The sequence below is a fragment of the Macrobrachium nipponense genome, chromosome 25 (assembly GCF_015104395.2).
Source record: "Macrobrachium nipponense isolate FS-2020 chromosome 25, ASM1510439v2, whole genome shotgun sequence".
Taxonomy (NCBI): domain Eukaryota; kingdom Metazoa; phylum Arthropoda; class Malacostraca; order Decapoda; family Palaemonidae; genus Macrobrachium; species Macrobrachium nipponense.
The window spans coordinates 65,440,724-65,453,617 of NC_087214.1; the positions used below are offsets into that span (position 1 = coordinate 65,440,724).

Genomic DNA, 12,894 nt, shown 5'->3' on the forward strand with positions numbered 1-12,894 from the left:
GGTTGTAATTGGTTGGTTACAAAAAGGGACTGTGAAGGGGATCTGAGTCAGAATTGTGGAAATGGGGAGTTAGCTGAGGGTGAATGTGATGAGGAGGATTGTGATGTGGATAACCAGGTGGACGTGGTAGTGAATGTGTGTATGCATGGGACTCGAGGGAAAATGGTGACGTTTGTCCAAGTAAATGATAGTGAGTATTGTAGTTTGGTTGACACAGGGGCACAAGTTTCCTTGGTGAGTGGGTCAGTGGTGAGTGAACTGAGAGATGTGATTGGGAAGTGAAAAGGCAGTCTACAAGTGTGAGAATACATGGGTTGGGACAAGGAAGTGTTTTAGTATGGGAAGAGGTACGGTTAAAGGTTAGGTTGGGGGATCTTGAAGTAATGCATAACTTTATAGTCATAGGAGAAAATTATATGCCATCTTGTTTTTAATAGGGATAGATTTTTTGAGGATCCACGATATAGACGTAGATGTAGGAAATGGAATTCTTAGAAAGGGGGGCAGGCAAGTAGCTAGGATTCAAGATGGTAATGTGTTTGTAGCAAACTTTGTGGGTATGATTGATATTGCTAGGAGTGAGAATGATCTGTTGAGTGAGGAAGAGATTGAGGAAATGCAAAATAAGTGCCTGGAGATAAGTGTGTGCGACAATGGTGTTTTGGGAGGAGTGCGTGTGGAAGACTGGCCAGTGAGTTGGATGTATATAAGAGGGTTGCTAAACGTTTGTGGTGTGCAAAAATGATATTGTAATGATACAATTAAGTTTGTTCATACTTACTGGCAGATATATATATAGCTGTATTTTCTGAAGTCCGACAGAATTTTAAAAAACCTACGACACACGCAGTGGGAGTCAGGTGGTTAGTACCCATTCCCGCCGCTGGGAGGCGGGTATCAGGAATCATTCCCATTTTCTATTCATAATTTATTTCCACTGTCTCCTGAGGGGGGTGGTGGGTACGGGGGAAAAAAAACATACTTGATTATATATATCTGCCAGGTAAGTATGAACAAACTTAATTGTATCATTACAATATCATTTTGTTCATGAAAACTTACCTGTCAGATATATATATAGCTGAATCCCACCTTTGGTGGTGGGAGTAGACAGAATAGAAGATTTAGGAAACAATATATGCAGATAATTGATATCTTGATTCCTTACCTGTTAGCATAGCTGACTTCGTGGTTACTGCCGCGTAAGTCTGCTTGTGCTACTAGAGTTGCCAGCGAGGTAGAGACCTATATAGCTGGTGCACTCCAGATGATCTGTCAACAGGGGCGAGACCACGACGTGACTAGACCATATTGACCATACCATGAGGGCTAAGAAAAAAGTAAAATATATATATATATATATATCACCACCTGACCCACCTAGCCAAAGTTAAGGTGTGTTAACTAAGGCTTAAGAGTTAAGAAGTCAACCGTTATCGGCGACTCAACTACTAAATTAAGAGCTCTTCCTAACCATTTTCTACAGGATAGGATGAGTGGTACTTCTTGCCCCAAGATTGTGTCTGCAGACACGTATGGCCCTAGCGAGCAGCAGATCTCATATGCCATCTTCACATCTCGCAGGGAGGTGTAATTGAACACAGAGTTGCTTCGCTAAAAACATGTACTCAGGATGTTGCTGAGTGCCATGCTCTGTTGAAATGCTTCCGAGGCCGCGCCCTCACCTCGTGAGCATTCAAATCCAAAGATTTCAAATCTTTGTGCAAACACAAAGAAGGAGCTTTTTTGAAAGACCTCCTTAACAATAAAGCCAGGGTGTTCTTCGATATGGGCAAGTCTGGTCTTTTCGGAACACTGCAGATTGTCCGTACGACTTCGACTTTCTTGAGTTTTATGTAGATAAAACTTGAGAGACCTGACAGGGCACAGGACTCTCTCTGGCTCCTGCCCACTAACTTGTGCCATCCTTGCTTCCAAGCTCCTGGCCCAAGGATAAAACGGGTTTCCATTCTTAGGCCATAACGAAAAGCTTAGAGAGCACACCGCCTTGTGTTCTCTAAAGCCAAAAACTTGTGACGATGGCTTAAAAATCTCACTAACATCTTTGTTTCGTATCTAGGGTGGTTAGAAAAATGCCTTCCTGATCACATGCAAGAAGTTAACAGGTAGGAGATGTTCGAATGCTTTGACATCAAGAACTTCAGACTATGTCTAAGTTCCATATTGAAAGCTTCGATCTGGACATGCACAGTCAGTCCGTCTGTACTAACGTCAGGTTGACCGACCAGTTGACCAGTCAGACGAATCAAGGACAGCAAGGCTGTTACCCTGAAGACCATAAGGCACTATTCTTCGCTGAAGGATGAGTGTTTGGACTGCCTGGGCGATTCAAGCTAAGCAAACCTTGGGGGGTGTATCAACGCAACCCAACGTCGTTAGCGAATCAACTCCTGAGCCACTCCTGACTCGAGCTTCTGGTGCCAGGAGAAAGGAGCGAGGAGCAAAAAGGCGATTCAGTCCCGAAGGACGAATGCCTGACAGTCCAACTGGTCTCATGTTAAACGATCATCGGGGGTGTATAAACGCAAACCGACTTCGTCAACAAAGAAACTCAGGGCTACTATATGTCTCCTGATCTCGCACGAGTGTCTGACTCCGAGAAAACAGGTGAGACAAAAAGTAGATGGTGAGCGAGTTTCGAGATTTCACAGAAACTCAAAGATCGTGAAGGGCTTTGTTGTTTGACAGACGCAAATCTCTGAGCCCAAAGGCCGTCAACAACATATTTGCGTATTCTTAATAGTTGTGACTGCCAGCTTATCCCATTCTTCAGACGGAAAAGGAAGACGGTAATCTTATTCCTGTCAAACATCTCGATAGTCTGAACGTAGTCAGACTCAGAGCGGAGAGGTTATAGGTACCTTTCGAGTTAGAGTAGACCGACTCTCTCGGAAAAGGTCCTTGGAAAGTGAACTAGGAAGTATGTGACCTCTGTGAATCCAGGATCCTGAAGGCCAAACATGGGGCGATCAGCGTCATTGTCGCTCCCTGTGACGTCATAAATCCTCTTATTACATTTCCTCCAAGCGATTGAAAAAGGGGAAAAAAGACTAAACATCCATCCCCGTTCAATATCATAGGATGGCGTTTAATGGTACGATCCCGGATCGAGAATAAGGGAGCAGAGAAGAAGAAGCCTCTTCGTCCTCAACATATCGAAGAGAAGAATGAAAGGGCGTCCCTTCCCTAAAGTCTCCACAACTCTCAACTTACTTCTAAAAGAAATATTCCACTCGGAAGTCAATAGTTGCTGCCGTCGATCGAGACGATTCGTACGGACTTTTGCAATCCTGTAACGAACCTCTAGAGGATCGTTACATTCTACGCCTGTTGTTATAATAGGCTCCTTCTCGTAAACTCGAACAGGGACGAGAGAAGATAATTCTTAAGATATGAGAGAGCGTGATGGCATCAGAGTGATCTGGACCACTGGTTCCCAAAAACTCGTTTCGAGGACTGGAGGGACTACCGAATCGCTTTACTTCTTTCAGATTAAGATCCAGGGACATTTGAAACCCTATCCAGATATCCGGCACCTTCTTTCTATCACCTCAGGTGATAGACGCACTGAGAGATGTTCAGAATCATTCCTAGATCTGAATAATATTTCAGTTTCCCGGTCGGAAAAAAAACTGTGATCTTAATTGCAGTCTATTCGGGGAAACAAAACTTCTTCAGGAAGGAATGGTCCCCAGCAAGCTCATCCATTCCCTCCCCGAGTATGCTTACTTCCCTAATAAGGCTGCGCTTTGCCTAAGCAGGAGAGCATATAAAAGTGCAATGTTGCGGTAGACTCGTAGTTCTATACCGTGCGGTAACGAGCACCGAAAGGATTAAGAGATAACTCTGTTGAACATAGTAAGGCAAACGAATGCAACGTTTATTCATTCACGTAAGAAATCCCTCAATCTTAGGCTAAAGTCCGTGATTGTAGGACAGAGATACAGTTAGTCAGTCAATCCCGCAGGAGAGACGTAACCGCCAGCACAGAGATACGGTTAGTCAGCCAATCCCGCAAGAGAGAGAGACGTAACCTACCGCGCATGACAGCGCACGATCTGTTACTGGTGGCTCAGTTGGACTGGAGGACAGAGACAGCGTGACAGCAGCAGCCAGCAGCTTACGAATGTCGTCTCTTAACTTTATGTCTGGGTTGCCAGCTACCCTATTCTACGAAGAATAGGTCCGTATTTTTGAGCAGATAGACTCTCAAGCTGGTATATTTAGGCGAAACAGAAAACGCTAAATATATAGATGCGTTAGTGTCGTCAGAACACTACCCTACAACGGTAAAAGGATAAATCGGAAACTCCTGGAAGGCTGCAGGGAGTAACGATTAAATGTCCTTAAAATAGACAATAGACCTCTCGGTTGCCATTCGAAGAGGTAACTACAGCAAGCGTATATGACTTGAACCAACCAGAAATAAAATAACGCAAAGCAAAATGATATTGTTATGATACAATAAAGTTTGTTCATACTTACCTGGCAGATATACTATATATATATATATATATATACTATATATATATATATATATATATATATATATATATATATAGCTGAATTCGGAAATACAGCTACATACATATCTGACAGGCAAGTTTCATGAACAAAACTTAAGAGAATCGAAGCAGTCAGCTCAACTTCTTATGTTATGGACATAAGCGTTCATTGACGTAGTCTACAAGTCTATTTCTTGTACGAGTCTGCGAATGACGAATGAGAGCTCTTCCGAATCTTGTCAATAAGAGCTTATTCGCTTACGCAATATCAAGTTAATGAGATGTTTGTCAATGAGAACTAATCCATTTACGGGACAAAGAGATATTTTGTCAATGAGGGGATACCCACTTACTTGACAAAACGATAGTATATTGTCAATGGGGGAAAGTCACTGAATTGACAAAACGTAATCCAGGAAATCGAGCATTTTATTTTTCCGATTCCCGTCTCAAACGAGGAAGGGGCAAGAATCCTGTTAAGAGACTAGGCTTACGGCAGGAGGGTTGAACGACGATGTTCAATTCGGCAGCGTAGTCCCGACTAGAAACTAACAAAAACCTATCATCTGAAAAAAAACCCTTTCAGATGGGCTAAAAAGCTTGCAAAATTATCCTGGGAAGAGGAAGAAATTCTCCAACCAGCTTCCTCTCCCGTATCACAACTAAAGCCTGCTAAGCTTAAAAATTTATTGGCAGTATGGCAAAAGAAGTCCTATCTTGCGCTTTCCTGAAGAGCGTCCTTTTGATGAGTACCTTTGCAAGAATCCTACTGAACATTGCCGAGAGTCCTGACGTGCAGGACATCGAGCCTTTACCTAACCCGTAACTGCCTTATCGCAAAGTCTTGACTGCGGTAGAGAAAACGAGATCTTCCTAGAGCTTTCCTTAACTCCATCCACCTTTGCGAAAAGCAATAAAAATATTGACAGAGATCTCTTGAATTCACGAAACCCAGGTCGCTGCGGGTTTCGAAGACGAAGTTGTCTGTTCACTTAAGCTTCCTCCGAAGCACTGCTTACTTCACATTCTTTGCATGTGAGGTATAAGGTATCACCGAAGGTAGAGGTAAAAATTCTTGAGGCCCAAATCGTAAACAAGAGCTTGAAGAGTTCAATAGAAACGTTCAGCCAGACGACACCTGGCGTGCGCTGGCGCGCGCGCTCGGCGGTCCACTGGCGAGCAGTGAGGCACGCTCGGCGTCCACTGGCCAGCAGCGAGCACGCTCGGCGTCCACTGGCGCGCGCGGAGTGCGCTCGGCGTCCACTGGTGCGCGCTTGGCGTGCACCCGCGCGCGCCTGGCGTCCATCCGAACGTCCCGTCCAAGCCGAGCGTCAAAAGAAGCGTGCAGAAAAGCGTCACGCTCCTGACAGGCGTCAAAACAAGCGAGATACATTCTCGGAGAGAAATCCGACTGCACGAAACAGTCTCAGGAGAAGGGTCGATCGTGCGAGAATACGAGGGGCGACTGGCGAGGGAAACGCCTTCTTATTCTCACAGTAACAAAACTCGGACGTCCGCTCTCAAAAGCGTTCGCGTCCTGCTACTAAGACTTCCATTTCATATTTCTCGTGGAAAGACGTACACGTGATCAGGCGACGTTGCGCCTTCTTTACTTCTCACTGGAACGCATAACGAGAGAGAGAGAGAGGACGTGAAGCGTCCTCCTCTACAAAGCTTCTATTTAGAGGGCGCGAGTCCTTCCGAAAGCTCCAACCCCTGCGCGGGGAGGACGCTTCGGAGGACGAGAAGCAATCCTTCAGGATTCGTGCACGTGCACGCACTTAGGCAGTCGGGGATTTTCATCAGAAACTGCCGAAGGCACGCCAGATCGGTGGGGGTTCCTGTAACCCTCCTTCGGCTTTCGACATGCTCTCTCCCCGGGTCCTGGGAGTCAAGCAGAGTCCCGGCCTAGAGGCGAAATAAGGCCGATCTGACGCACCCTCCACTACAACAAGGGGCACTGTCACGGCACTTAGCCACTTCGCTATTGCTCTCTAAAGCAAGCACTTTCGATTCTAAGATACGAATCGAAAGAGTATTAGAGAAAGGGCAATAACCTCTACAGACACTGTTTAGGGCCCGAAGGCAACATTACAGGGTTATGAGAAACAATAACAGAAGTAGCACTCTTCACAACAATGAAGGAGAGCGATCACCTCTCGCAGACAAATTCATAACCCGTAGGCCATACTACAGGGTTAGGCAAAAAAAAAAAAAAAAGTCTACAGGAAGGTTAGCAGGTTCACTACCCTGACTTTTGTTTACTGATTAATTGCGTACATACGAATCATACGTTTCCTTACGGAATTAGACATGTTTACTGATAATTGCGTACATACGAATCATACGTCTTCCTTACGGAATAGACAGTCTCACACTCCTCACATGACAAATCTCAACCAAGAAGCAAGACTCATACCCCTCGTGCATACCAAGTGCGGATCTACCGAAGCTTTCGGTAGCCACACCCTATCTTTGCAGACAACACCTCTGAAAAACTAGCCTAACTAGATTCAGATATCTTATGCAAAAATGAATCAAATTCAAATCAATTTAAGATAGCGTATGTCTAGCCACAAATCCAAGTAAATAAATAAAAGACAATAGGATACTTAGCGGCAATGAAGTTTCCAAAAATCTAAGACGGAGGTACTGGAAACAGGTGTTTCCAGCACCGGCGACAGAAAAATTATGAATAGAAAATGGGAATGATTCCTGATACCCGCCTCCCAGCGGCGGGAATGGGTACTAACCACCTGACTCCCCACTGCGTGTGTCGTAGGTTTTTAAAATTCTGTCGGACTTCAGAAAATACAGCTATATATATCTGACAGGTAAGTTTCATGAACAAAACATAGTGTACTTTTTGCATCAGGAAGGGGTGTATGACAAGGAAGTGTATGTGCCAGTGTTTTCTGTTGAGTCAGCTGTGAGTATGTGTTTGTTGGTGCATGATCGGTTTGGGCATATGGGAAAAAAATAAGTTGTGGGAATGCATGAGAGAGAGATTGTATGCTCCTGGTTTGAGTAAGATTTGTGTGGATGTGGCTGTCACGTGTGAAGACTGTCAGAGGGGAAAGTATCAGAGTGTGCATGCAAGTCCACCTGTGTTGCGATTGCAGATGAAAGAGCCGTTTGAAATGCTTTGTGATTGATTGTGTTTCTTTGCCCAGGACTGCGAGAGGACACGTGGGGATGATTGTGATGGTGGATCACATGAGTAAATTTGCTTATGTGGTTCCCATCAAAGATAAGAGGAGTGAAAACTGTTTGCACGAATGGTGGGTCAAGTGATGTTGCCAATGTGTGTGTGTAAGCCGGCAAAAATGTTGAGTGATAATGGACCTGAGTTTGTGGGATGGAATTTGAAGAAATGTTGAAGGAATGGGGTATTGTGCATGTGTATTCTACTCCGTATATGCCCAGTGCGAATGGGTGGCTGAAAGGACTGTTAGGACGATGACTGAGATTTTGCGAATGATGAGTAAGAGCGACAAGGATTGGGATATGTATGTAGGACGTGCAGTTTGGGTATATAATGCCACACTGCAGAAGAGTATAGGTATGTCTCCTTGTAAATATGTGTTGAATTTTGAAAGGATTGTCAGACCGCGGTTGGGTCTGTCAGAAGGTGATCGGGATTTGTGGAGAAAGCGAGTGAAAGGTTTGAGAGTTTTAAGATTGGGGATAAGGTTGTTGAAAGAGGTGGTTGAGATGGGGAAGAATGAATGTGAATAAAGTAAGGGAGAAATTTTGAAGGGCCTTTTGAGATTTGGAAGTGGGACCGAGTGGATTGAGTTATGTTTTGGGGAAATTGCGAGTAGGTGGGGGACTGGATGAGGTTAGGGCACACCATAACCAGCTCCGTAAGATGGAGGGAAGTACCACACTATGTTCGGGAGAATGCGATGAGTGAGTGGTTGAGGGTGAATAAGTATGAGCCGACTGTTGGTGAACAAATTGGTCTGGGAGATCGACAGTTGGTGTTGGTTGAGTATGGAAGAAAACAGAAGAGTGTGGAGAGAGGAAGTGGAAGGGAAAAGCGTGAACGGCATGGTAAAGGGGTTGGTGGTAGGGTGCAAACGGTTGATAAAGCGTGTGCTACGGATGACTTTGGGGAATGAATGATACTTGTGTGATGTGGGTTTGAGTTGACAGGGACAAGTAAGACTTCAGTGAGAAGGAAAAACTGAATAGTGAGGAGGTGGTTGATAGGATGGATAAGTCTTTGCAGGAGTTTGCAGAAGTATGGATGAACTGAGTGGTTTGGTGGCCGAAATAGGGGAGATGTTGGAACCAGAGTTGGAAGACATCGGTGAAGTAGTGAATGGAATTTGGGAGGATGGTAGTGAGGGAGATAATGGAGTTTGAAAGAAAGTGGTTTGGAAGAAGTAGTGGCGATGTAACTGAAAAGAGTGTATGATGGTCCTCAAACAGATCCAGGGACTGCATCTGAGCATCCTTGGGTGTTGCGAAAGGCAATTTAGTGTGGATGTTGTGAGTGTAAGGAGATGTTGTCAAAATGTAATGGGGAGGTAATATGGAGGAGTAATAAATAGTTTATATTTGACAACATCTCCAAAGGTTGTGTGAGAGAGAGAGAGAGAGATTGGTGGAAGAATGAATGGGAGTGGTTAGATGGCGGTCGGAAGCATGTCTGTTGTGGCACTCTGTAGGTAGTCAATGGAAGTCTGTACGAGAGTTGTAAACAGTGAGGCGTCTGGTCAAGTCAGTGTTGGTTTTGGCAGCAGTTTTCCTTTGGTGTGTCGTTGTTTGGGTGTTATTTGATAGATTTTGGGGTTGTGAAGTTGTTGTGCGTGTGTCTGTCTGGTTGTGGTGAGGTTAAGAAGGTTGGTGGTGCATTTTCGGTGTCTGTTAGTGGTGGTTGGGGCAGGGTTGGTTTTGGCGGGTTGTTGTATTGTTGTACTGCTGTAAGTCGTGTGGTTGTCGTGTTTTTTCAGGCGGTTGGTGTTCATCTGCATTTAGTCGTTGGGTTATTGAGTTTTTGTGGGGTTGTGGGCTCCCAGGGAGGGTGGTTGATTTGTGTTTGGTTGTCGGCGGTGGTTGTGTGTGGCGCTACCCTATAGCCTATATATACCAGTGGACGACAGCACAGCCTAGTCCTAGGTATCAGAAGCCAGCGGTGAGTACCTGTTTGTGTTTTTGTTCGGTATGTAGGTATTGGGGCAATTGTCCTGCTGTGTTTTTTAGTGTTAAGTGGAAAGTGTGATTGAGGGTGGGTTTGATAGCCAGACAGGTTAAGTTTATGTGGGGAGGTTACTTGTTTTTGTGATCCCGCCACAACACAATCCAAGCATACGACAATGTAGCGGGCAGAGAGCGATGGCGAACAACGTCCTCACACCACACGGCCGAAAGCAAAAGTTATTCTTCACCTCTCAGGCGCGCACCGCTCACACTGTTGGACAAACAGTTAACTACCGAACTCCCTTGTTCGAAGCTTACGACCGTTCCAGCTGCCGCTAGTTACCTTCCTATTGTTAAAGGACCAATGGTTTGTATAACGTATCGGAACAAATGATATGAGTAAAATATCTAGATATTTTACACTAACTAGAAGAAAGGCAATTCGCTCCGAATTGAGGTAAATACGGAGAAATAAACTCGTATTCGCCATCAGCTAATTTCAAATCCAAAACACTGACCGCTTTGTTAGTATTCTATGATATAATAATATGAGAATACATACAATATTATTGGATACTGTAATGTATAACTATTTAAAAGAATCACAGAAAAGATGCATATTCATTCTTCTTATTTCGTAAATATACGTGGCCATCAGCAGCCTGACATCGCTCAATTATGTATGCCGATGTTGGTCCGAATCTGATTCCCGTTTCGTCTATCTTTTTTTTTTTTTTACTACTGATATGTCATAGTCAGAATGCATTGAACCTCCAAAATTGGCTTATATTAATAAATTACTAAATTATATCTTATATGTAGTATACAGTATACTAAAGACTAGGCTACTGTATTCATATATATACGATTTATGTACCACGCTATCATCATCATCGTATGTATACATGAGGCTAACTTGTTGAATGTTATTCAATTTCTCTTTGTACTGAATTATCATAAGCCAATATGCATTGAACCTAGAGAATTAGCTGTAATTAATAATGAATATGCCATATATGTATAAAGTATACTGTGTAGTGTAGGCTAGGCTACCCTATATGTAAAGATGGTACTGGTTACCCCAGTGTAGGCTAGGCTAGTACAACATTCTTACGGAAAATTAACACGGGCCGACTTACGTCCTAATTGATTTGTGACTGGTTGGTCATAATAACGGTAGTAAGTCGACTACTACCTGTAATGTAAAAATATACCAGTCCTATTCTCCTTAACGTCATTTGTAACATAACTATGGTAATTTTTTACTATCGTACAATGGTTGAAATGCAAGCAAAATGGCTGTTGTTATCGGATTGGTTGTTCATAGCAAATCAGCTGTTTCTGGCTGTATGTGTTTTCTAAACAAGTATATCATTACTACCGATACTTTTTTAAACTTAACTAGAAGATGGTATAGATTAAGAGATGAAGGAAAAGGGTTTAGCCTAAATAAAAAATGGAATAGATAAAAAGAGGAGGAGATTAGCCATTGTTATTTGGTCTCCTAAATTTAACTCGCATGATACGTGAGATACGTGATAAAATCATTGTTTAAAGGGGAAAATTTGGGAGTCGCATGATATGCGAGTATATACAGTACTTAGAAATTTGCCTAATGTATCGACAGGAAACACAAAATGTGAATAAAAGGTGAACTTGAGAAGTTGTAAAGCTTTGGATATTTAAATAAAAGAAACAGCTGAAAAATACTGATCATGGATATGAATAATAAAGTTCTAAATTTTGTCTTTATCAGAACAAGCAATACAATGTAGAGTTGACACTGAGGAAAGTGAATATGTGTCTACTGAGCGAAGACAGTTACTGTCATATTGTGACAGAATATCTTGTTTGTGGAATTATGCAGCTGAGGAACAAACTAGTAGTAATCTGGAATAGACTAGGCTATGTTAAGCTTTGTGACGGATTCTCTGTGGGTCATTACAAGTACGTGCACATGACATGGGCGTACAAAGTGTCCTGGCCCAACAAAGCACCTTCAGTTTAGTGGACTGTGGTAATCTTGGGGAAGACCTATGCATGGAGATATTGTTTAATAAAGAAAAGTTTGCCCAAACATAGGAAACGACATTAGTAGCCTATATGATGCAGTACATGTGAGATAGTGGAAATCTAATGAAATATTGTGAGAAAATTACATAGTAGTAAAGGCACCACAAAATTAGTCAATTAACCATTACACTGAGTACGGTGCTGCAACTTAGCCCGTTGTTAGCTGAGGGCTTTGGCGAACTAGGCAATTCAAAAGGCATTCAAACATGTTCAAAAGCAACAAACTAAAAAAAAAAAAAAAAAAAAAAAAGATGGGACGGACCTCCACGAATTTATCGACGAGGATCTTGATCGCCACCGCCCTGGCGAAGTAGCCCCGATTTATCTCGGGCGCCTTTCGCTCCGTCGACCTGACGAAGTACGAGATGAATCTGTCGGGCCAATATCCCAGAGCCACGGCGCACCTCTTGCAAGAGCTCGCGTCGTCGTTCGTGGCGATGACGGCTTCGTCGTTGGCCCACATCGCTCCCCGTGTGCACGAATTCCTGCGACGGGAGATCTTGAGAAGGAGACGGCTCAGGTCATCACTGACAGCTCCGCGACGAATGTAAACAAACAGCCTCGGGCGCGTTCTCTTCGCAGCGAAAGCCCTCCGCTCTCGGCTGCCTCCGTTCGATCACGCCGAAGAACCTTGACTTCGAGTCATTTGTCAAGACTACATTATCGAATTAAACGTCTCATTTATACAAATTACTAAACTTTAATAGTTATGTATAGATTTAAATATAAAGTAAAGTATCTATATTTCGTTTTCACGCCATTTTTCCAGCATTTTTACCAATATTGATTTTTGCTACTACAATCGGACATGAATTTGAAACCGAGAGACAGGTGTCTTCCCTTCTACACAAAACGTCTCCCAGGTCACATTCTTCCTCTTCTTCTTGAACTTTAACGAATTTTGACGTTCCAGTGACCCTGGATGGCCTAATTTCAACGATAAGTGGGTCAGTGTCATAAGGAGCTTGGGTGGATTCTAGTAGAAACCGATTATCATAGTGACCGAACCCAGAAATCTCATAAGTTTAGCAGTTGATCTAATGCAGACTGTACTGGTATATTATTCAAGAAAATGCTGGAATTATAATTCCATTCTTCGGAATTCGTCAAAAAGAGCTGCCAGATATGGATTAGCGTATACAAGTTT

The 12,894-nt window shown here is 43.4% G+C and overlaps 1 protein-coding gene across 1 annotated transcript in view; it reads right to left on the minus strand.

The window, feature by feature from the left end:
* LOC135199477 (leucine carboxyl methyltransferase 1-like) overlaps positions 1-12,320 on the minus strand; it is a 344,037-nt gene extending 331,717 nt beyond the window's left edge. Inside the window, exon 1 of the mRNA XM_064227566.1 lies at positions 12,010-12,320. Within this exon, the coding sequence (XP_064083636.1) occupies positions 12,010-12,210 (201 nt within the window). The 5' untranslated portion in view covers positions 12,211-12,320. The remainder of the gene's footprint in view (positions 1-12,009) is intronic.
* Between the last annotated feature and the right edge of the window lie 574 nt (positions 12,321-12,894).